Genomic DNA, 25,164 nt, shown 5'->3' with positions numbered 1-25,164 from the left:
TCCTGAGCACTCATCGTGGGGGCCTGGGATACTCACGCGTGTGCAAGTAGATGTACCAGAGCGCGGCGGTGAGCAGGGCCCCGATGAGGAAGGCGCCAAAGGTGATGCCCAGCACGGCGGGCAGGACGAGGCCTTTGTCTGCGCAACCAAGGGCAGGACAGCTGTGGTCAGCACTGCCGCCCCCTCCCTGCCCCCCTACCCTGTTGTGCTGGCCAGGAGCACAGGCTTCGCTGCCAGTCTCAGCTCAGCTACTGACCCTGACTTCTCTGAACCCCAGTTTCCTCACCTAGCAAATGGGTTCATCACACCCACGCCTGACACTAAGCCGTGGTTGCTATGACCATCCACCCAGAGGGCCCAGCCAGGCCTTTGGGCCATGCCTCTGCCTCCCAAGGCTGGTAGAGATGCATTTTTAGGGAGGATGCATGGTATAATCTGAGCAAAGTGTGAGTGGGGCCGGAGAGTCCGAGTCCTGCTGTGTGCCCTTAAGTCAGTGCCTGCCCCTCTCTGAGCCCTATACCATGGTAGGGATAAGCGGGAGCACCTCTGAGCTCTGCTCGTGGGTTTTCCCAACCTTCACTCTTTCCACACTCCCGATCCCTGTGTGACTATGGGCCAGGCAGCCTCCCCTTAGGCCTCTGAGTTCCCATCCCTGCAATGGGGTCATTAGCCTGCCCTGTTGGTTGCAGGCTGGGTGTAGGGGCTCCATCCAGGCCCAGGTGGGATGGCAAAGAGGCAGATGCCTCTCCCACCTCTGCCTTCAGTGTCAGGGACTCTTCTGCCCAGGCTGGAGGGAGCTGGGCTGAGGGCTGAGGCGTACCCTCCACAGTAGGGGCCTTAAGGAAGGTGAGGTCAGTGCTGCCCCAAGTCTCATCCTAGGAGGCCCCATCCCCCGCCCCCCAGCAAGGTCAGCCAGCAACCTTGGGGATCAAGAAGAACCAAAGGCCTGGAACCCGGGCCCACGGGGTGGTCACGAACAAAGGCTCTCCATCTGGAAGATGCAGCTGTGGACCCTACTCTCTGGGGTCCTCCCTGCTGTGTGCCTAGACCCATCCCTCTGGGCCGTCCATCGTGCCCCACTCTGACCTCAGCCCCTGGAACCCTGGAGAGACTTAGAACTCACCATGCAGGCCAGGGCTGACAATGTTCAGGCGTGTGGAGACAGTCCTCTGGACGTCCTTGGGGAGGAAGAGGACACAGTGTGTGACACAGCCTTCGACAGCAGCTTCCAGGCTTACTCCCTGCCTCTGTGGCCCTGGCCTGTCACAGCCCACCCTGGGGCCTTGACTCTGAGCCCTGTCTCCACCACCTTCTGGCTGCTGCTGGAATGGTTCTTGTGAGTTGCTGAGAGGGGCCCAGCTCCCGTGAGGATGATGGGGGCACTGTGTCCATCACCCTTGTGAATGCCTGGGTGAGAGGAGCCAGGTCAGCCCAGAGGCCCAGGCTCACTGTGGCTGGGGGAGAGGCCCACTCAGGAGCAGCCTCAGGGGCTTCTCCAGCTTCATACAACCAGAGAGGCTTTTAATCCTGGAGACGCTTCTGAGTGCAAGGGCCTGGGGATGACTGTGTGAGTGTGCCCGGGGCTGAGTGTCTGAGAACAGTATCCACCGGAGGGTGAAACGTGACCAGTAAGTGCAGAAGATCAGAACTTTGTGTCCTTTGTACTAACCCTCTTCCCCGAGGTCTCCTGTTTGTTGAGATTACCCTGGTGATCATACTACATGGATAGATGGGTGGGCGGATGGATTCCTGGGTGGAGAGATTGATGTATGACTGGGTGGGAGCGTAGAGAGATTGATGTATGGCTGGCTGGCTGGGGGACTGGGCTGATGGAAGGACTGTGGATGAATGACTGGGTGGGATGGTGAGAAGTAGCAACTGATAAATGGATGACTGGATGGGATAGTGGGAAGATGGATAGGTGACTGGGTGGGATGGATGGATGGATGGATGGATAGCTAGCTAATGGTTGCAGCTGCATACCCTACCAATGTCCAAGACACAGCCATCAGAAGGCTGTAGGGTGGCAGAAAGAGTGCCCTTGGTACCCAGAGGCCACGCGCCTGCCTGTGGCTGTATCTTTCGCCCACTGGTCCCACATCCTCATGGTCTATCACATCCCTTCCTGAAAACTCCAGACCCGGAAGCCACCCTTGAAGCTGGGCTTAGCCCTGCCCCTACTCACCAGGGACCAAGTGCTGAGACGCAGGGCTACAGTGCAGCTGAGGATGCCAGTCGTGGGCATGGGCACCATGTAGCCACGGAGGAGGAAGCTGAAGCGCATGTCGCCACCAGGGCTCGGGGACAGCAGGCTCACACAGCTGCTCTTGGCCGCCTGGCTCTGGATGAGTTCCACAATCTCCATGTCAGGCCCCAAGTTCAGCTGGCAGCTGTCCAGCTGGATCGTGAGCTCAGGGATCGATGGGGACACGCTCACCTGCATGGGTAGGAAGGGGGACGAGGCACGGTCAGTTACTCTTAATGCTCTGCCCTGCCTGTTCTCACGAACTAAGCTAGACTCATTCTAGAGTTCCCGCTCCAGAACCTTGACGGTGGAAGGACAGTCGTGGGCCTGCCTGGAGCAAATGAGGAAGAAGAGGGGACATTCCAACCAGTGTCTGAGCTCTGCCTGTGCTCTCTCCCCTCCACCAAGCACCATGGGGGCTCCCTCCTCCCTCTGGGAAGTCAAGTTCCATTGGGTGGAAAGAAAGGCTCTGAGAAATCCCAGGCGTTGGCAACGCCTAAGAGGTCAAGTCCAGTACCTGCACAAAGCCCTGCTGCCCCAGCTCGATGGTGCTGGAGGCCTGGAGGAAGTGCGGGCTGAGGTAGAGGCCCAGCTGGAAGGAGAGGCTGTCCATGTTGACGCACTGCACCTTTTTCTGTGGGAGATGGGAGGGGGGCTCGGTCAGTCGGGGAGGCACCCAGCCAGGGAGGTAAGGGGTGGGAGCAGGAGTCATAGTCCAGAGTTGTTGCCTGACCTTCATCACCACCTTAAACCACCCCCCACCCCAAACTGAGATTTATCAAGAACTTGCTCTGCACGAGACCCGTGTGAAGTGCTTTTCATGCGTCCTCTCAGTGATGGCTCATCCCGTATGGGGATCCTTTCCTATGCCACTATTAACAGGACCTTTGGGCCCAGAAAGCTTATGTGATTTGCCCAAGGCCGCACAGCCGATATGTTCATGAACGCTCTGACTTGAGAGGCTGAGAACATAACCCTAAACAGTACTGCTCCCGTTGCACGGAAGGGGAGACTGAGGCACGCTGGAGACACGTTGGCTTGCCAGGATCAGGGCCTGAGTTTCCTGAGGCCTGCTCCCTCCCAGGCCAGGAATGGACCCCGGGACCAGATGGGTTAGCACGGTGATCATCCCTCACCTGCTGTGGTGACGAGCTTGACAGGAGGTTGACGATCACCTGCAGGAACAGAGCCAAGGAGCTGGTCAGAGCCAGAAAGGAGCCCAGAGGGTATCCCGCCCAACGCGCCCATTTTTGTGGATGGGGAGACTGAGCCAACCAATGGCTAAACTTGTCTTCCTACTGAGCATCACACCCGCTCTCCCAAACGCCCCTCAGCCTGGAAGATCCAGGGGGCACCAATTAAGCCGGCCCTGATACCTTTCCCACCACAGCTCTTACCTCGTTACTGATCACATTTTCTGTCACTATCATGCCACAGCTGGAGTAGCCGCTACGCAAGACAAGCTGGTCGTCTCTGTCCTCAGCCTGGCAGCTGGAGTCCCAGAAGGTCAGGCTCGTGATGGTGCACCTCAGAGTCTGGGCCAGGGTTGGGGGGTGGGGGGAACGGTCAGGAGGCACGGGGCTCCCGGGGGCCTGTCAATCACACCCCAGCACCAAGGACTGACCACCCCCCAGGGGTCCCAAATCACAGCCATGCCTCTGCTCCCTTCCCCATTTTTGTTAGTTTTCATCATCCCACACCATTTAAGACTACTTTTCCTGAACTCGACAAACACTTTTGTACTTAGCAATAAGATCTGTGACATCATGAGTGTTTCTTTCTCTACAGACATATATACTCAGAGAAATTGTGTGGCTTTGTTGGTTTCTTTTTTCCTTTTTTTTTGGCCGTGCTGCCCGGCATGCGGGATCTTAGTTCCCCCTGCAGTGGGAGCTCAGAATCTTAATCACTGGACCGCCAGGGAAGTCCCTTCTTTTCCCCTCATTTTTAACAAATGGCATCATACCGTCCTTCATGCTTTAGTTTGTTTTTCTCACTGAACAATAAATCACAGACATCTTTCCGCATTTATACTATAGATCTACAACATTCTTTTTAACTGGAGTGTAATGTTTCAAAGATCGATGGATTACAGTGTATACATCCAGACTTCTTGGGACAGGACAGCAGTAATGCCAGCCATCGCTGGTCCCTCCACCTCCCAGACATCTGTTTGGCCATGCAGAGGCAAGGGAGGAGGGGGAGATGGGCCGCAGACAGGTGGAGCTTCACCTAGGCCCCAATACCCCACACCCCACAAATGTAGAGTTAAACGTCATTCTAAAAATCCCTGAGAACGTGCATGACTTGTCAAGGCTCTGGCAGAGAGAGTTCCTGCCTCGGAAAAACTAGAAAAAAAATCACAAAGGAAAAGATGACCAGCTAGGATGGCCCAATGTTTTCAAATGTCCAAAAAATTAAAAAACCCTCTGGCCAAAATTTAAAGAACTCTAACAAACTGGGAGAGATTGTTTCAATAAGAATGATGGACAAAGGGCCACAAATGTCTTTCTTCATGTAAAAAGCTAATAAAAATCATCAAGAAAAATACCAAGTTACAACGCACACAGAGACTTTGGTTACTATCAGTCGCACGAAGCCAAGCCCAAACTCACTACTAATCAAAGAAGTAGAATTCAAACAAGAACAGAGGGCTTCCCTGGTGGCGCAGTGGTTGAGAGTCCACCTGCCGATGCAGGGGACACGGGTTTGTGCCCCGGTCCGGGAGGATACCACATGACGCGGAGCGGCTGGGCCCATGAGCCATGGCCGCTGAGCCTGCGCGTCCGGAGCCTGTGCTCCGCAACGGGAGAGGCCACAACAGTGAGAGGCCCGCGTACCGCAAAAAAAAAAAAAAAAAAAAAAAGAATAGAACACAGTGTTCCCACTCTCACATCAGCAAAAAGTTTTTTAGACAAAAAATAATTTTGGGAGAGAGTCAAAGTGTTCTCATTAATCAGCAATGAAAATTGGAATCATCTATTGGAAAGCCGGTTGGCAACATGTATCAAAACTTCCAGAATGTTCACTCATTTTGACCCAGAAATCTCACTAATGTGGAAACCTATTCTAAGAAAATAATCCTATTTAAAGAAAAATTTCATATGCACAATGACACTTTCTGCATATTTATAATATTACAGAATTGGAAACAACCCAAATGTCTAACGAGGGGGGAGGAGTTAATTATGGCATGTCAATATCATGGGATTGGATGTGCTTTTAAAGTGATGTTATTGGGGCTTCCCCGGTGGCCCAGAGGTTAATAGACCATGCTCCCAATTCCAGGGGCCCGGGTTCAGTCCCCGGTCAGGGAACTAGATCCCGCATGCAAGCCTCAACTAAAGATCCCACATGCCACAACTAAGAGCCCACCTGCCGCAACTGAGACCCAGCGCAGCCAAATAAATAAATAAATGTTAAAAAAAAATCAAAAAGTGATATGATTAAGTACATATGTCAAAGTTTTAAAAATACATTAAATGAATATAGCAGGAAACAGACAATTGCATCCAATATGATTACACTGTATAAGAAATACACAGAGAAAACATTCCAGAAAGAAATCCACCAAATTGTTGGTAGCCATTGTCTTTGGATGGGGTGATTGAGATTTTCTTCTAATTTTTTCCACATTTAAAAAAGCCTGTGTTATTTTTATAATAAACACCATTGTTCTTCAATTAGGCAGAGATCATACTGTATAGATATTCTAAGTGGCCACTCAGCTCAGCCTCCATTTAGGATTAATAAGGACGCCTACCTAGTATCTATTTATTGAGCACTTACTGTTCCACATCTGGCTGGGTCGTCAGACCTCATGTAATTCTCACCACACGGTAGGGACCATTATCAACCCCATTTTACAAGTGGAAAAACGGACGCTTGCCGAGGGATATGATTTGTCCCCCTGCCTGGATTAGGACCCCAAGATTCTTGGGCTAGAGGAAGGACCAGTTGCCCATGCCAGCTGGGCTGGAGGTCAGGAGTTCCCTTACCGAGATGAGATCTTTGTTGAGTACCAGCGTCATGACGTCGTCGGAGCACTTGGGCTGGATCAGGGACAGGAGCAGCTCCTGGTTGCAGCCCTCCTTGGGAGGGGTGGTCTGGACCGGTGTGGGTGAGGGCTGCAGCCCACTGCCTGCAGGGCAGCAGAGGCAGCCGGCAGACAGTCACTGCGGGCTCGCTGTGCTCTTAAGCACTAAGCACTTCTATAGCTAGGTACTCTCAGTGTCCCCGAGATGCAGGTGAGGAAAATGGGGCTCTGACCAGCGGACGCAACTTGCCCAGCACACACAGCAGCTGGGCGTGGCTACAGATCCAAGGGGAGGGCAAGGGAAGGGAGGGGGGCGAGGAAGGGATTCGGGTGCTCACCACAGCTGGGTGCCCTCAGAGAGACGACACTGGCCAGAGGGAGCTCCACAAAGGACGCTACTACACTGGCGTTGAGCCTCCGGGCCTCCCCCAGCAGGCCTTGGGTTGTGTTTGGGAGGTGGAAGCCAGGGATGTTCTTCTCTGGAAAGATCTTGAAGGAGTATTCACCAGTGGTCTAGTGACAGGGAGAGAGGCAGAGCAGGGAGCTACAGACACAGTCAGGGGGCACACGGCCTGGCGGGGGCACCTGCAGGCCAGTGAGGGTCTGCCAGGCCTCGATCCTGCTCTCTCCTTCGCTCCTGCTGTTTCCCCTGCCTGGGCCACCTCCCCTCATCTACTGGTTCCTGTTCGTCTTTCAACTCAGCTTGGAGTTCACCTCTCCAGGAAACTTTCCTGACCCTGTGGGCTGGGTTAGGGGCCTCCCTAAAGGATCATGGAAGACTTCATGGAGGAGGTAACATCTAGGTGAAGGTCTGAAGGAAGAATAGATAGTGCACAGAAGGAGAGGTTGGGGGCAGAAGGATCATCACGTATAAAGCCTCAGGGCTGGGGCGATGGTACAGGGAGTTTGGTTTCTTTCTTTGGGGAGCCTTGGGGAGACCTGAACGGGGTCTCACCCAGATCTGCATGTTGTGGTTGGCGTCGATGAGCCAGGACACATAGGGTGGACCCTGAAGGATGAGCACGGCGGCGTCGGGATCCCTCGAAGCACAGCTCAGCTCCACCTTCACGGTCACTGTCCGGGGCCTGTGGGGAGACAGACCCCCGCATCAGAGCTGGCGGTAGTGCAGGGTGCAGGGGGCGGGGTGTGGAGGGTTGGTGCTTGACCTGGGCTTGCGGGGCAGGGGCAAGACCTGGGGTCGGGTGGGCAGCGACTGCGGTCTTAACCTGGTGGGTCGTGGGTCCGTGGGGTGGACGAGGAAATGCGCGGGGCCCCGAGATAGGTGGGGGTGACTCTGACCAGGCCAGGGGCGGGGCTGAGGCTTGGACAGAGGCGGGGCTTTATAAGGGGTGGGGCTGGGGGGGTGGGGCGGGCACCCTTACCAGGCCTCTGGGCCCGGCAGGACCCTCAGGATGTGCGCCTCCTTGTGGCCAGCCACACCTTCCAAGCGGCAGCCCCGGACGGAGGCCTGGGCGTTAGGGCTCCATTCGAGTGTGTGGCCCATGTCCTTGTGGGGTTCCAGACTGCAGGAAGACGGTGACCTCGGGGCTGCGGAGACAAGCGCAGTTATGTCTCCTCCTCGAGCAGCCTGGCATCTAATACAGACGCCCACCCTCAGCCACAGAAATGGTGGGGGAGGCAGGATGGAGGAGCAAAGAGTGAGGGGCATGGGGGGACCGGGGTTCAAATCACCCCTCCACCACTTACAGCAGAGGGACCCAGGGGAAGTCCCTGGCCTCTGTTTGCTCATCTGTCAACACAGGGTTAATTTAAGGTATGAACTCATGGCATAACGCTAGGGAGGCAGCCCTGCAACCACCAGCACATCATCCCCCTTTTATCTTTCTTATAGAATTTACCATGACCTGAAATTATAGGATTTGTTTGTGTACATGTTTATTATCATCTCCCCACCACAGGGCCGGCTCCAGGAGGGCAGGGTCTGGGTCTGTCCGCACAGAGTCCCCAGATGCCTAGCACAGGGCTTGCTGCCTAGTAGGTGCACAACAAATAATAAGAAAGAGCTGCTTTTATAGTTCAAGAAACTCACAAAGAGCAGCAATTTCACATTTGGTGAAGGGGTAACCGCTGTCCTGAGAGCGCGCTGACTTGCTACGTGTGACCTGGGGCAAATCACATCCCCTCTCAGTGCCTCGGTGTCCACATCCGAGGAGTGATCCAGAGGAATCCACATTCCTCCAGAGCCGAGTCCTGAACCCAGAGAGGCTGTCGGGGAAGCTGACCTTGGTCCAGACGGAGGAGGATGCTCTGGGGATTGTTCAGCTCAGCAGCAGAGGTGATGGGGCCCTTTGTATCCGCCCAGTTGAGGAGCTCACCCTTGGTAGTGAAGGGTGGCAGCTGTGTGGTGTTGACCTTGGTGGGCTCTTGGAAGATGACCAGGTTGGGGTTCTGGGGAGATACGTGAAGGCTCAGGGTGCTGTTCCCGGGCCTGAGTCCCCTCTGTCCCATGCAGGAGGTCAGGAGCTAATCTGAGGAGGCAGCGGTTTGGCCGAGCAGAGGAGGCCAGGCCTGAGGGTGCTGAGGCTGGTGGACCTGAAGTTAGCTCACAGTCCCCTGACGAGGGCTCCCCCAGAGCCGGATCTGCCCATCTCCTTTCTACACCTGAGGAGCTGGATGGACACACAACCACGTGCCTCCACCTGTGCAAACATCACCCTCACACCCCGCCATAGGCATCCTCATTCAGCCCACACTTAACGACATCTGTGGTCACTGTCTGTTCCCCCCACAATCTAAGGTCTGTGAGGGACAACGCCTGCCTCGTCCACCCCTGCAGGGGACTTGACACGTAGTAGGCACTGAGGAATATTTGTCTAACTTCGTGCTGGGCCTTGGGCCCAGCACTGGGATCCTGACATGGCAGCTTCTCCCTGATGCCTGGCACACGGCAGGTGCTCCCTGCACGTGGGAAGGGAGAAGGCAAGAGAGAAGAAATGGATGAATTCATGAATGAATGAAGGACAAACAGGGGTGGTCCCTGCTCTGGGGGATCTTACCATCCAGAAACTAGTCACGCCTCAAGTCATTTGAAACACAGAAGACAGAGCATATTATTTAATAAGAAACAAAGGAGCAGGACACGTCCCCTGGATGGGCAGGGATGAGAATCTGGGTGGCTCCAGCACCTCACTGCCTCCACTGCCCACGCCTCAGGAGAGACTCTGCTGGGCTGGGGAAGGAAATAGGAAAGACTTCCTGGTGTAGGTACTCTGGTGAAGTCAAAGGGTTCAGAGGAAGCTGTTGGGGCCACAGACTCAAGAGAGGTCCTTTTCCATCTGTCTCCAAAGCCAGAGGCACTGCGCTGAAGCAGCAGCAGCATAAGGGCTTCAGGCTAGATACTAAGGGGGACTGCCTGACAGTGGCAAGAGGCAAGACACCATAGAATGGTCCACCTGGAATGGAGCAGGACTGTAACAGGGAGGCAAAGCGCTGAGCACCTGGGTGAGGACCCAGCGGCCGCCCGCATGGAAGGGCTGGGGCAGTGGATGAGAGCTGGAGAGTCTGGGGGCGGGGGGACTTCTACCCATCTGACCCTCAGGGTCAGCTCTGTAAGATGGGGATGTAATAGGGGTTAAAGGGCAAGGCGTTTCTCAGTCTCCTGGCGCTGGGTCTGGCACAGAGGACTGCGCCCCCGTGAGGCTCTCTGTCCCTCCAGCAGCGTCTCGGCTCCGGCTGCGGGGGCCCGGCTCCGGAAATTGCGGGCCGAGGCCGCGCGCGGCTCCGGAGGCGCCCCCGGCCCGGCCCCCCGGCCGTGTATTCTTAGCGTGGGCGGGGGGAGGGAGGGGGAAGGAAGGCTTGGCGGAGGTCGGAGCCGGCGGCTGCTGCGACCTTCCGGCCCGGCGGGCGGGCGCTTTTCACGGGCCCTGCGTCACCCGGAACCCCGCCGCCGGGCCTAGATCCCGGGGTTGGGCCGCCAGGGCGTCCGGAAATGGGAAGGGGAAAGGGGAGAGTCGAGAGGAAGGAGGAGCCGTGGCAGGATCTCGCTTTCCCGCCCTGGGAGCCGAGGGATGTGCCGCGTGGGGTCGGTCGGCTCTGCCCTCCGGGTTGGCTTTCGTTAGGCTTGCAACTTCCCTCCCAGGGCCGTCCGGGCTGGCCAGCCCCGTCTGCCTCTGTGCTGCCCCTGCCGCCAGTCCCGCACCCCCTCAACTTCTCTCCGTGTCTGGGCCCGTCTCCCAGGCAGCCCTGGATCTGGGCCTCTCTTCAGGTCCCCAGCTCCTCTCTCCCGCTGCTGGAACTCTGTGGTCTCTCTGAGAGTCTGTCTATTCCTCTCACAACAGGCCCACCCTCTTTCCGTTGTCATTTTTCTTCCTGTGTCTCTCTCGCATTTGTTATCTTTGCTCTCCCCCGGGCTCTAGCTCCCTCCCCTCTGCTTTCTCTGGCTGTAAACAACAGCTGCTCGCATCTGGGGATCACCTCCCAGGGCCTTCCATGTGGAGGGGGCAGTGCCGTGGTCCGCCCCACCTCCTCCAGCCCTGAACTTCCTTTCTGTGGGTCCCGGACAGTGGACCTCCTCTCTCTGGTGGATGTGTCTGACACTTACTATCTGAATTTTTTTTTAAATAATTTTTCTCCAACTTAGGCCATGCTAATTATAGCAAATCTTGCAAATTCAACAAAGTTTAAAGAACAAAACATATCTCTCCGAATCCCACTCCCCAGCCATAAGTACTGTCTTGTTTTGTTTTTCACCAGGGAATTCCCCATAACTACCGATAACGCATTGTTAGGTTTCTTTTGTTTGGTTTTGGTTTTGGGGCCACTCCGTGCAGAATCTTAGTTCCCTGACCAGGGATCAAACCCGTGCCCCCTGCATTGGAAGCGTGGAGTCTTAACCACTGGACGGCCAGGGAAGTCCATCATTGTTAGGTTTCTTCCTGGCCTTTTTCGTCTGCACTTAAATATTTTCAAATTTATGTCTTGTAACTTTCTCAAAGACAGTGACAAGGTTATTTTATGGGACTATCCTCAGTTCTCCCACTGCACATATGGGAAAACTGAGGCTATGAGAGGGGATTGGAGTTGGCCAGGGTTGCACATCAACCTGATTCCCACCTCCAGGTTTGGGCTCTTTATCCCAGGTTCTGTTGCCCTTTGCGTTCTCCCTGTCAGGGCCCCATGGGATTCACCAGGCAGGGCCCTGGTGAATAATGTCAGAATGAAAACGAGAAGTAGGGGACCCTGGCCCACAGACGTGGACAGCAGGCCCGTGCCTGAGGCTGGGGCTGGAGGTAACACACTCACGTAGGCCAGGTGGAGTGGGATTCCCGGAGCCTGCAACTTCAGGAAGATGGTCTTGTTAGTGCTGAGGACCAGAAGCACCTCTCGGGGCAGGGTGCCGTTGTGCTTGGATGTCTGCAGAGTCAGCTCCAGCACTGACACCTCCTGGAACGGGGGCAGGGGAGAGACACATACAGAGACCAGTCAGATTGCACAGGCTGTGCCACCAGATCAGTAGTGACGACTCATTTACTGTAAGCTTCCACTCCATTCTCCCTGCCCAGCTTGTCCACTCCTGTCTCCCAGAGCCCAGCACAGTGCCTGGCCCTCAGGAGGTACCCAGAAAAAATATTTGCTGAACAAATGAAGGAGATGAGTCCCAGCAAATCCAAGGAGATGTTTCTTTAAGGGTAGCGGGGAGGGATAGATTGGGAGTTTGGGATTGACATGTACACACGGCTATATTTAAAATAAAATGCCTTGGGCTTCCCTGGTGGCGCAGTGGTTGAGAGTCCGCCTGCCGATGCAGGGGACACGGGTTCGTGCCCCAGTCCAGGAAGATCCCACATGCCACGGAGCGGCTAGGCCCGTGAGCCGTGGCCGCTGAGCCTGTGCGTCCAGAGCCTGTGCTCCGCAACAGGAGAGGACACAACAGTGAGAGGCCCGCGTACCGCGAAAAATAAATAAAAAGTAAAATAAAATAAAATGCCTTTCCATGAAAATAAATAAGTAAATGCAACGAACCTGAACTTTATCCAGTAGTCAGTTGAGGTTTATTATTTCCACAAAGCACCTGCTGTGTACCAGGCCTGCAAACGCCTGTGTGACTTAGAGAGTATCCTGCGCCCTTTCTCTGTCCCTATGCAACAGCGTTGAGGCATCAAACCCGCCCCAGTTTTGCAGTATTCCTGTTTGCTTTACTATTTTAAAGTACTAAATACTCATATTTTGTTGAGTAATACCATTATTTTGATATTTTATAAGAAATGTAAGTTGAAATCATTTATGTCTTGAGAGGTACCGACTGCATTAAAAATTTTAATTGATCATGGTGTATGCATTTAGAATGCTTTCATAACAACGACAACAACAATAATTAATACCTCACACTTATATAGTGCTTACTAAGTGCTTGGACTATTCTAAGTGCTTTACACATTGACTCACACTTAATCCCCACGACAACCCGAAGAGGTAGGTACCATAGTTATTCTCACTCACAGAGGAGGAAGTGGGGCACAAAGAGGTGAAGTCATTTGCCCATCATCACACAGCAAGTAAGTATGGAGCTAAGATCTGGACCTGGGCAGGCCTCTACTCTCAACCGCTATCCTGTCCCATCACGTTTTTCTATACCTCCTTATTCTCAAGAAGAAAAAGAACACAGCAATCCACAAGGCAAAGCTTCTATCGAAAGAAGAACCCCTGCTCTGCTCAAAGACTCTCTGAACCAACGGAGTATGAACAGGTGACTCCTGAAACTGAGACAGGTATAGGCCTCAGAAGCCCCGTCCTCACGAGGACAAAGACAGATGGAAACACTTGACTGAAACACAAACTCCAGAGGCTCTCAAAAGCTGGCAGTCTCTCCAAAAGACAAAAAGCTGACCCTCCCCAAATCTCCTCAAACTTATCAAAAAGGAGACAGATATTTCAAGATGAAGACATCAGTGGAAAGTTTTTAGATTTAACTTCTAATTATCTCTGGGCCATTTCCCCAACTGATGTCACAGAGCCAGAGAGTGTTTCAGCTGCTGGAAAAATCTGCCAGAAATATTTCCGTTACCTAAAAATGACACCATAATCACTCTTTGTAAGTTTGCTCTTTGAAACAACAACAGAAAAGCAAATAATGTTTCATTTTCAATGTTTCATAAATAATTTTAGTGAGCTATTTATGTTGCCTATTTTTTGAATAATCACTTTTATACTAATTTATAGTAGAATGATGTATCTCAAACTTATGTTTGTATAAGTTCACATTTTTGATTAATTTATGTTTTCTAATGGGTCTATAACTTTTGGATTTTGAAATATCTTGTTTCATCAATTTTTAAAAATATTATGCATTCTAAACACTTGAAGAATTAAATACTGGATTTAATATCATATTCTGGTAAAATATGAAACACCAATCTAAAGGTCAGAACTGACATTTTGTTCCAGGATTTTGATCAGTACTTGAAATTAACCGGAGTGAAGGAAGACCCACCTCCGCAGTGTCAGGAAAGGCCTGGGCACTGCTGACCTGCCTGAACCATCAAGAAGGCACCCACCCCAGCTTCCTTACCTTAGTTGCCTGTGTATCATTAGCTTGAACAATCGAATATGATTGCACAACTCTGTGTATTTGATAAAAACCACTCAACTGTACACTTTAAACAGGCAAATGTTTTCACGATAAAGCTTTTAAAGAAACAACAATCAAATATCAGTAATTTCACGTGGTTCCACCTAATCTGTGCCCGGTCCTGTGCTGTGAAAGTTGCACATGCTCTCATGAAGCAGGGTCAGGTACTCTCCCATTTCACAGATGCAGCCATCGGGGACAGGGAGGTCACATGCCAAGGTGAGTGATGAAGTCAGGCGCCCCGTGCACCTCAGCCTGGTGCCAGAGTGGGTGCCTGGACCCCTGGATAGCTCACCTGGACCGTGTTCTTCCTCTCAATCCTGCCGCTCCCCAGACTGCCCCACAGTGCATCACTGTCCAGCCCCGTCTGTCTGTCCTCCCACAGAGGAGTAGACCTTGAGGCCCATACATGGTGAATAGATGGGCCCCATGGTTTGGAGGTGCCACGGCTGCTGCAGATGAGGAGATCCCTCCTCTGCCCTTGGGTGGGCACCCGCAGGCCGAGAGTGTTGCAGGTGACAGAGCGACTGGGAGCGCAGCCCCTGAGCTGGGAGGAAAGAGCCCTGTGAACATCCGTTCCTGCTCTGCTCTGTAACTGTCCCAGTTTCTCTGTGCCTCAGTTTCCCCATCTGTGAAATGGGAGTAAGACAGGGTTGGGAACCAAAACCAGGTGGGGCTCGGGACAAAGGAAGTTAAAAAAGAGAAGTAGAGGTCAGGGTCGGGTCATGCTGAGGGTGAGGGGGTTAGGAGACTGGAGCTTGGTGACGTTTGTCATGACATCTGGCTGTGCTCCCAGGGCACAATCCCCCAATTCAGTTTTCACCAAGTCCCTCCCTGTAGAGTTGGGAGCTGGGAAGGGGGTGGGGGCTGAGGCCCAAAGAGGGGCAGGCAGGGGCCAGGGCCACACAGCAAGCGAGTCATGTGGAAACTCGGCTGGCTGGGCTCCCTGGGGTCTCTGAGCCCTTGGGCCGAGCCGAAGGCCAGCTGGTTACCAGAAAAACCCAGTCAGGGTTTCCACAGCAAACATTTCCATCTCATGGCCCTGACTCATCAGCGTGGTAACTCACACGCTGACTTCCCTCTTCCCTCTTCCCTCCCAGCCTGGAGCCCAAAGGCAAAGAAAGGGGCCTGCCTTGCCCCCCACCCCAAGCTCCCAGTCTTCCCAATGTCATCCTGGGAATTCTGGGAGCCCAGCCGAGGCGGGCAGGCCGGCCAAGCCCTCTCCCCCAGCTCTGCAACCTGGGCCGGCCTGGGCCCGCCCCGGCCCCCTCCCTGAGCCAGTGGGCGGGAGACCATGTTTCTATTTTTGTGCCCGTGTCCCACAGATGCCATTGTTGGCCCAGCAGTCAGTGGCGGGAAGGGGAGATTTCGGTGAGGAGGTCCTGAGTGCTAGTAGCCACTTATAGAAAGTCGCTTCCAGCAATTCTTCTAGGAGTGGAGCCTCGGGGCTGCCTGCAGCGCCCCTCCCCCAACTCTGAGGGCCAGACTGGAGCCGGCCAGATTGGAGCCAGCCGTCCTCTATCCACCCCAACAGACTCAGACGGCACATGCAGGCAGGGTAACGGGTGAAGGGGGTCAAAGCCAGACTGACCTGAATTCAAACCCAGGCTCAGTCATTCGCTGTGACCCTGGGCAGTTACTTCCTCTCTCTGGACCTCGGCTTCCTGATCTGGAAAATGGGCTGAACAATATACCCACTTCATAGACTTGTGAGGATTCAGTGAGAGTCTGCCTGCAAAGCGGGTTGTCCTGTGCCCATGGTAGTATTGCTAGATTGGCTTTCACTACCGCCGGTTCTCTCCCTGCCCGCACATCCAGAGGAGTGCCATGGTTTGGGGGCTGAGGAGGCTGGCGTTAGAGCTGGGCAGTAGTTAGCTGGAATTGGGACCTACTTCAGCCACGCCACCCTGCAGCTTCCCCTCTCTGGGCCTCAGTCTCCGCATCTGTGCAGGGAGGAGCTGGGCTCAGTGACGTTCCATCTGGCCTCCTGGGGCTCCTCCTGGCATCTGGGGGTCATGGTCTCCAGCCAGGTAGCTACAGGGTGGGCTTCCAGAACACCCAGGAGAGGCATGCTCCTCTCCCCAGCTGAGGGTCCCTGGTCAGCCCGTGTTCTCCCCACATCCCCAGTTCATTTGTCTGAGAGACCAGCACTGGGCCCAGCCTGGGGCTTCCATGCTGTCAAAGGGGGCCAGGAAAGAAGGCACAAGCCTGTCATCCAGGAGCTTGGCAGAGAACAAGAGTAACACCCTCAAACTGTCAGCGACACCACTAACCTCTTGGGGATGGGCAATAGGCAAATGCTTATACACACGTACATTTCCGCTTCCTTCCGTTATTCACCCACCGACCCATCTGTCCATCCATCCATCCATCCAGTACCCGGACTGACCCTGAGCTGAACACTGGACGTACAGCACTCCCTGTCCAGTCTGTCTGACCCCCAGCCCATGCCCCTCCACCAAGCTTGCCCCTAATATCTGCAAGGCCTAGCACAAGAACATATATGACAGCCCCTGGCCCCGCCCACCTTGCTTCTCTTCGCATGGACACGTGTGGAAAACCAGCCTGGATGCCCGAGCTCTGCCATGCTCACTCCTCCCAGCCCCCTGTGCCCCCCATTGCTGAGTCCATCACTCGGTACCAGGGCTGCTGACGCCCACCTCTGCCTCCCCCAGGAGTGGCTCCAGGGCAAGGGCCAGGTCTGCTTTCTCTCTGCACCATCAGTGTCCACCCTTAGTCACCTCACCCAGCCTTCAGGTCTAAGGGAGCTGACCCCAGCCGTGCAGTGCCCCTTCTAGAGGAAAGGGCAAGAAAGAGCCCCATCCTACCCTGGGAGGAGGCCCAGCGCATTTGGGCAGGGAATTCTGGAGTCCTGGGTTCCCAGGGTAGGGACGCAGGTCCCTTCGGCAGATTCCCCACCCAGGGCAGGGGAGATGCAACTGGACAAGGGCCAGAGAGGGGCTGCGAATTGTGGGTGCCAGGCAAGGACCCCTTGCCCAGGTCTGCGGGCGGCACTGCCTTCCACAGCCCTTCACAGCCTCCCAGGATGGTCTGGGGGAACCTGTGGGCCCCCTGCCCTCCCTCTGCCTGGGCAGCCTTGTCTGCCCGTCTCCCCAGGAAAGAGTCGGTGCCAGAGCCCCGTGAGTCGTGTGCCTGGGGGTGGGCAAGGCAGCGTCAGTTCCCGAGTTTGCCCAGAAGTGGGGTGAATCAGCGGCCGCTTCAGCTCTGGCTGTCTGGGGTTTGTTAGGAGGACAGCAGATCAGTGTAGCCGGCCTGACGGGAACTGCTGAGACACCAGGCCGGTTTCCTGTCTCCGCAGGTCAGGATATGACCCTGGGCCCCCTCCCGGAATCCAGGCTCCAGCTTGCCCTTCGGGGACCCAGCAAGATAGAGCCCCTGCCCAGCGGCCCCCTCGTCTGTCTGCAAACCCTCCCAACACACACACACCCCCTCCGAACCTCTCTTCCCCGAGGCCCTTGGCCGCCACAACTCATCTGCCGCCCACCCACAGGAAATCTAAGGCCTCAGAGGCCGCGCGGGGATGCAAGGGAAAGCTGTTTCTCTGTGCCAGGGTTGGAAGGCAGCAGCCATAGGTTGGGAGGGATTGGGCCCGTTGCTGAGACGGTCGCCACCCACGCCACCGCTGCCCGCTCGTGTTTCTTGCCTCTAGGCCTTTGCGCACACAGCGACTTCTGCCTGGAATGCCCTTGACTCCCCTCTCGGTCTGGCTAGACACTGGGAGTCGTTCCCCTAATGCCTCCTTCCCTCCACACCAGTGATCATCCTCCGGGGGCCGGCAGGCCCCTGCATCCCCTTCCCCAGGTGCCGAGTCCATCACTTGGTGCCAGGGATGCCAGTGCCCACCTCTGCCTCCCCTGTGAGTGGCTCAAGGGCAAGGGCCAGATCTGCTTTCTCTCTGTACCATCAATGCCCAACATAGGCTGGGCACAGAGCAGGCACCTGGTGAGGACTGGTTGAGGGGGACTGTTGAGCTGTAGACCCCCTTCTTGGGGGCCGCCTGGGGAGGAAGATGTCTCCCAGGGAAGCCACGGGTCTTTCGCTGTCACGGTAGTAGATCTGGTGGGATCATGGGCTCGACCCTTGGGGCAAGAAGCCAGGAGCACCCAGCTCCGTCAGGCTAGACCTCAGCTTCCCCCTTTGCAGATGGATTCACTGTCCCTGTTTCAGCCGCCTCGTAGCAACAACCTATGAGGATCAAATGAGTTGACTGACGTGAAGATGTGCTGCACACTGTAGCGTGCTCAGCCGAATGAGGGTATTGACAGGGGAGACGCGGAGCCCACAGAGGAGACGTTATGATAACAACAGGCAGAGCTGCTGAACATCGAGAGTGGCTCTGGACAGGCCCGAGCGCAGGATTTTGCCTGTGCTACCCCGCTGGATTCTCACAGTCCCCTGTGAGCTAGGTACGATTATCACCTCCATGTTTCCCAGGGAAAACCAAGGCTTGGAGAGGTGGCCCAAGATCGAGCCCCTGTAAGTGGTGGGGGGTAAGGTTCGATTCAAAGACTGTCTGGCTCCAGAGCCCATGCTCTTAACACCGGCCTCAAGGTCACATGGCAGTGCATTCATTCATTCATACATTCAACAAAGAGTCATTGGTATACTCCAGGCCCTGGGCCAGCTTCTGCTACTCCATGATTCTTCAGTGAGTCCCTTAGCCCAAGAAGTGTGTGTCTATTGGAGCGTGGGGAGGAGTCCCTTCTGCATGCCAGGCACGATACGAGGTGCTCCAGGACTGAAACCCCCATCTCCCGAACCCTGGCTCTCTCCATCACCCCCTCAAACAAACAGGTCCAGCCGTCCTGGAGCCTGCAGCCTGACTCCTTGAGTTAAAAGCTGGACACTATATGGACTGAGTTCTCTGGAAGAGGCAGAGTGTGACAGGGAGATTCTGTTGTCATGAGCTCTCTAGGATGACATATTACAGCAGCACCCTGTCATGCCCCTAAAAACCCTCCAATGACCGTCACTGCCCACAGGATAAAGACCGAACCCCTTCCTATGGCAACGGGGCCTTGTCCATCTCCCCAGCCCTGCCCCGAGGTGAACTGTAAGCTCCGATGCAGTGAATCACATGCCAGCCTCAGCTGAGTCCCACTTTCCTGCCTGTACGTTCACTCTACCCTCTGCTCTTCCCCACGGCCTCCTTCATTCCGTGGACTCTGGCCGTTCTTACTGTTCCTGCTTCCTCCATGAAGCCCGGCCTAATCCCATAGCAGCTGGCCTACCCCTGCCCTGCGCCCCCTGAGAAAGCACCAGTCATCTGGGTGCTGGCTGTCTGTCTACATATCTGTCTCCAATAGACCTGGGTGCTTGGCCAGGAGCCTTCTCTGACACTGGCTCACTGTTGAGTGATTGGGGCTGGGGGGGGGTCCCAGTGCCACCCAGGCGAGGCACAGAGACCTGAACATCCGAACACACGTAATGAACTTACAGAGGGCAATCTCATTTTCCATATCATGAGCAAACTTGAAAAAAATTACAATGGCTATGGAAACCACACAACGTGTGTTTGGCGCTATCTTCGACTTGGGGATTATCGAGACCCACAGTCCTGGTGGCAGGCAGGGTGGTGGGGAGCAGGCCCCCCGATATTGGTGGTCTTGGCACTGTCTTATCACTGCACAAATGCAGGGCAACCTAACAGTTTTGGGGGCCACAAGTTCACCCCGAGCTGACACCACTAAATCGCTATCAGGACCTGAGGCCGCGTTGGCCAGGTGTGGCTGCCAACCCCGGGCAGGCCAGGCGCCGGCTGAACACTGAGATCCACTGGAGACCCAGGTGACGGCCTAGCTTGGAGTCTTGGGGATCTAGCGAACTCTGGCCTCGGGCATGTCGCTTCACCTCTCTCAGCCTGCCACAGGTCTCTCCTCCGAAAAGTGGGGAAACAGACCCTGACAGATGGGCCCTCAGGAGGTTTAATACACGAAAGGTGCTTAACTCTGTTCCTGGTACTTAGCAGGCCTAGCACAGTACCTAGCACATAGTAAGTGCTCAGTAAACGTGTTATTATTATCAAGAGGGACTTAGACAAACTCAAGGTGGACCTTCTTGGTGTGGGGAGAATGGTCTCTGAGGTGACATCACCGGCTTCCAGTCTCTGGGGGGCTGCCTGGCCGGGTCACAAGATCTTCAATGAGTGACATTCCAGGGAGGTAGATTTGCGCTCGAGGGAAGCACTGTCTCAAGGTCAAAGCTGCCTAGAGCAGAGCCGTGTCACTGAGAAACAGTGAGCTCCCCATCACTGGAGGTACATGAATGACAGCTCGCCTGGCTCTTCTCCACTCCACTGCCGGCCAAACACAGCCCTTTCCACCAGGGTCTTGTGCGGGCATCCAGAAGATTGCCCCAGAAATGCCACCCCTTACAGGCCCTGTGAGATGAGATGCCGATGTCACACTCCTGACAGGGGCCCTGGTGAGGACTCAGCCCACTGTCCCAGGGACAGCCACAAGGAAAAGTTCCCCTCATCTCATGGGCCCTGGGCCATCTGCTGGGTCCCCACCTGACCCTGCCATCAGGCACTCACCTTTAGGAACTCCAAGAAGAGGATGTGGACTTCCAGGGTAGCATTGGGGCTCTGAGCCACGCAGCCCTCAGAAACCTGGCTGGTGATGTATGTCACCTGTGGGTCCACAGGCTGTAGGTCGCAATAGACTGTTTCTGCAAGACCTGTTGGGAAAGCACAGCCAGAGAGTGGGCCAGTTAAGAGCAACGTGGTGACAATTGCTCCCACTTTCCAAATGCCTACTGGGTGCTTGGCACTGGTGAAGGGCTTTATTGCATCTTCAGAGCTACCCTGCAAGGTGGATATCATTATACCCATTCCACAGATGAAGAAACTGAACCTCAGAAATGCAAAGTCTCTTGCCTGAGGTCACAGTGCTAGTAGGTGTAGGGTTGACAGATAAAATGCAAGACACCCAGTTAAATCTGAATAAATAAAAAAATGAATATTTTAAAGAATAAGTATATCCCACACATTGCGTGGGATATACTTATACTAAAAAGTTTTTCATGGTTTATCCGAAATTAAAACTTAAACTGGGCATCCTAAATTTTCATTTGCTACATCTGGCAACCCTAACTGTGTGGCAGGACCCACCTGTGCACACAGCCAAGCCTCTGGGCTGGTCCCCTCCAAAGGATCAGGAGACAAAAATTCCCCTCTTATGCCTCAAGGAGACCGGGAGGAACGGGCCAAGGAGGGTTGAGAGTCTCCTGGCCCCGACGGACAGAGTGAGCCCAGGTTCAGAGGGCAGCTGCCGGAGAAAGCTGCAGAGCCCGCTGCCCGGAAGCGCAGGTCCTGAGGGAAGGGAATGGAATTTCACCCTGACCCAGCAGAGGAGGAAGAGGAAATGAGGCCCCTACACCTCGTCCTGAGGAATGTGCCAGGGAAGGGGGGGCTCTGGAGGAGGGAAGGAGGACAGAGAAGGGGAGACTGTTTGGAAGTTTGTGTCTCCATCTTGTCGCGCTCACTTCCTGTTTTCTTGGAGATCAAAGATGGGTGCGGAGGGCCTGGCCCCACGTCCAGCCGACGCCAGCTCAGAGGAGGGGGGAGGGAGGCTTCTTCTGAATCCCGGGCTATTGGGCTGTCTTTGGCCTAACCCGGCCTCCTTCCACCGCCTGGTTGGCTCAGGACCCCCAGGGGTCAGAGAAGGACGGCAGACGGCCACCCACCGGCAACACCTTGGGAAGGATAAGTCCAGGACAAGGACATTTGGCTTATAAATCCTCACCCTGGCCCTGTCCTATGTGCCAGGGACTCCAGAGTGCCTGCATTTTCATTAAAAGCAAGGTTCCTGGAGCCAGGCCGACCTGGGTTTGAATCTCAGGCCCAGCACTGATGCTGCTTTGGCGAACGATTTCACTTTGGGCTTTGGTTTCCTCGTCAGTAAGTGGACAGTAAGAATAGAACCCACACAACGCACAGAGGTGAGATAGGGTGTGTGGCAGTTCTTTTTATCACAATTCTTTGATTGACTTCAGCCACGGGAGAAGAACTGACTGTCCTAGGTGGGTGGTGATGTGGTGGAACAGGGTGGCCTGCAGGTGGGGGGCCTCTGTGAGGGAGGTCACTGATGTCTCAGGCTCAAGTAGACTCAAGGGCTGACACAACCTGCTGCTGACCCCCCGCGTGGGACCCACCAAGCCCCTCCCGCTCTCCCTGTCCCTGATAGTGAAGACAGACTTCCTGGCTGCTTCTTAGTCCTCCTGTACAGATGGGGAGACCGAGGCCCGGAGACAGGAGATGGCCGGGCTCGGCCCTACCTCTCCCCACAGAGACCCAGGGTCTGGCTTGCAGATTAGTGTAGCGCTTTCCTCCTTCCCTTCGCACTTACCCTGCCCCCTCCCCAGACTTCCAGGAACCCCAGTTCCTCCGGATTGCTGGGGCCGCCTGGGGCCACCTCCTCCATGCCGTCAGCGTGTCAGCCAGCGGGAGAGGCCACAGGCCTAGCCATTATGTAATGATCAGATAACAGGCCAGGCTGGGAGATCAGATAAGAGGTCCATTTATTTTGGGGCCTTTTCGAGTCCTGGCCGCCCCCACTCCGCAGACGAGAATGGGGAGACAGGAGGGAGTGTGACGCCCAGGGCCTGTCTCCCGGAGCCAGAGGCGGGCCCAGACAGAGCTGAAAACAATCCCCTGGCACCACGGGAAACTCTGGGGCTCCCGGGACCTGGGCTGGAGGAGGCGCCGCTGGGGCCCTGGGTGACCGGGTGAGTGAGAGACTTACCAGCTGGGGGGCCACCTCTCCACCTCTGTTGCCTCCCTAGCCTCCCCCACCCACAAGCACAGAGTCACCTTGGGGGCTTTCCAAATGGCCACCCCCAGCGCCTTGGGCGGCCGAGAGGATGATGGTCAAGCAAAGCCAGCTCTGGAGCTGGATGGTCTGAGTGAAATCCCATCTCTGCCTCTTAAAAAAGCTGCTTGGGGCTTCCCTGGTGGCACAGTGGTGAAGAATCCGCCTGCCAATGCAGGGGACACGGGTTCGAGCCCTGGTCCCGGAAGATACCACATGCTGCGGAGCAGCTAAGCCCGTGCGCCACAACTGCTGAGCCTGCGCTCTAGAGCCCGTGAGCCACAACTACTGAAGCCCACGTGCCTAGAGCCCATGCTCTGCAACAAAGAGAAGCCACGCAATGAGAAGCCCGCACACCGAAACGAAGAGTAGCCCCCGCTCACCGCAACTAGGAAAAAGCCCGTGCGCGGCAACGAAGACCCAATGCAGCCAAAAATAAATAAGTAATTTAAAAAAAAAAAAAAAAGTTGGTCACCATGAGCAAAAGCCTAACTTCTCTGAGCCTCAGTTTCCCCATTTGCAAAACAGCTTCCATCACGCTTACTGGGCGCCAGGTACTGTTTTGTGGCTTTCTGTGGGTTCATTCATTTAATGCTCATACCGTTTGACACAAGGGGAAACTGAAGATTAGGGAGGTGCAAGAATTTGCCTGAGGGCACGCAGCTGTTAAGTGGAAGGGCCCGTATTGGAACCCAGACAATCCAGCTTTAGCGCCCAGCACCCACTTTGCAGGCTATATATCAGCTGCATGAGGTAACCCATGTACAGAGCCTGGTACCCAGTAAGTGTTCTGGACACGGAAGCTGTGATTATTTCATGAAACCAGGGCCAATCCTCTTTGACAAGGATCTTTTCTGCATTCCCTCTTCTTCAGTTACCCAGCCACCCTTTGCTCCTTTCAGGGGCCAATCGTGGCCTCAGAGATTTCCCTGTGTCCAGTCCAACCACTGCCCCTAGGCCTGGCCACCAGTGAGGCCTCAACACTCCTTTCCCTAGTCTGTCTCCGGCTGCCCCATGTCTGCGGGCTAAGGCCATACTCCACAACCTGGAGTGGAGTTAAAAAGTGCAGGGATCTGAGAGACGCTGAAGGTTCAGATCCTGATTCTGCTACTTGCCAGCTTCCTTTCCATGCCTCAGTGCTATTATCTGTAGAACGGGGATGGTGATCATCAAAATACCTTCCTCAACGAATTGGTGAGAATATTGGGAAATTGACACGTGCACAGGGCCAAGGAGGATCCTGATGTGTGAGGAACTGGCAACCGCCGTCACGGTTATTTACGTCCAGCAGTGGGGAGAAGTGAACTTTTCCTTCAAACACACCTTGTTCCTTGCCCTTGCCATGCCCTTTCCCAGACTAATAGTCTTCCTTTATTTGACGACTTCTCTTCAATTCCTATTCATCCTTTAAAACCCTGTTGTGAAAAGCTTCTCACCAGAACCCATCCAGGGACTTCCCTGGTGGTCCAGCGGTTAAGACTTCGCCTTCCAATGAAGGTGGTGTGGGTTTGATCCCTGGTCGGGGAGCTAAGATCCCACATGCCTCGTGGCCAAAAAACCAAAACGTAAAACAGAAGCAATATTGTAACAAATTCAATAAAGACTTTAAAAATGGTCCACATCAAAAAAACTTAAATAAAAAAAGAACCCATCCAGTTGTGCTCTAGGTGGGAGGGCCACTGCAGGTGTAGGAAAGAAACCTAATGCGTGGGGTGAGAGGAGTTGGCAACAGAGAGAGCCTCATCGTCTTCCCTAAGGCACTATCTTGTGTGGTTAGGTCCAGGGTCCGAGCCCCAGCTGCTCATTTCTGAGCTGTGTTACTCAGGCAAATTCCTGCACCTGCCAGTACCCCAGTCTCCTCAGCTTTAAAATGGGGGTAACAGGAGTGTCAGCTTCATCGGGCTGTTGGGAAGGTTAAGTCTGACGGTGCACAAAACAAGCCTAGAGGAGTGTCTGGCATTCACCCCCACCCCGTCACAGGTATTGAAGTCAGCTCAGCCTTGGACGAGGGTCCTCTTCAGCCTCCAGGGCTGAGGCCCCAAAGCTGGAGCTAGAAGCGGGAGGTTGCTCCACAGCCAGGGCAATCAATGCTCCAAGCCTTCCACACCCACCCAGGCCACCAAAGATGCAGAGAAAAGAAGCCTGGACCTGTCACTTGTCCCGAGACTTGATTTCTTCGTCTGTAACCTGGGTATAAAGACAAAGGGCTGCCTGATGCACTGGGGACACAGAAGAGGAGGTCCCTCCCTCTTGCCCAGATCCCTCGTCAGGTCCTCAAGCAAATAAATAGACCAGGCCTGTCCTCAGAGGGCCCATCACTGACCCATCTGTGCGCATGAGAGAGACATCAATTCTTTCTCTCCCTCTGGGTCTTAGTGTCACCATCTGTCTGGCTGAAGTGAGAACCTTAATGGTCGTGCCCCCACTGTCCCCAGGGACCCACTGTCTCCTGGTTCACACGGCT

At 54.8% G+C, this 25,164-nt stretch overlaps 1 protein-coding gene across 1 annotated transcript in view; it reads right to left on the bottom strand.

Moving 5' to 3' along the window:
- ENG (endoglin) overlaps nt 1–25,164 on the bottom strand; it is a 29,679-nt gene that overhangs the window by 874 nt on the left and 3,641 nt on the right. Inside the window, exons 2-14 of the mRNA XM_030858579.2 lie at nt 20,426–20,568; nt 11,544–11,684; nt 8,525–8,690; nt 7,664–7,829; nt 7,237–7,366; nt 6,620–6,794; nt 6,244–6,386; nt 3,643–3,780; nt 3,382–3,420; nt 2,763–2,879; nt 2,186–2,437; nt 1,124–1,178; nt 37–138 (exon numbers count right to left, since the gene is read on the bottom strand). Of these exons, the coding sequence (XP_030714439.1) occupies nt 37–138; nt 1,124–1,178; nt 2,186–2,437; nt 2,763–2,879; nt 3,382–3,420; nt 3,643–3,780; nt 6,244–6,386; nt 6,620–6,794; nt 7,237–7,366; nt 7,664–7,829; nt 8,525–8,690; nt 11,544–11,684; nt 20,426–20,568 (1,767 nt within the window). The remainder of the gene's footprint in view (nt 1–36; nt 139–1,123; nt 1,179–2,185; nt 2,438–2,762; nt 2,880–3,381; nt 3,421–3,642; nt 3,781–6,243; nt 6,387–6,619; nt 6,795–7,236; nt 7,367–7,663; nt 7,830–8,524; nt 8,691–11,543; nt 11,685–20,425; nt 20,569–25,164) is intronic.

This window comes from Globicephala melas, chromosome 6, assembly GCF_963455315.2.
Source record: "Globicephala melas chromosome 6, mGloMel1.2, whole genome shotgun sequence".
In the NCBI taxonomy this organism is placed as follows: Eukaryota; Metazoa; Chordata; class Mammalia; order Artiodactyla; family Delphinidae; genus Globicephala; species Globicephala melas.
This window is presented reverse-complemented; position numbering and strand designations above follow the sequence as displayed.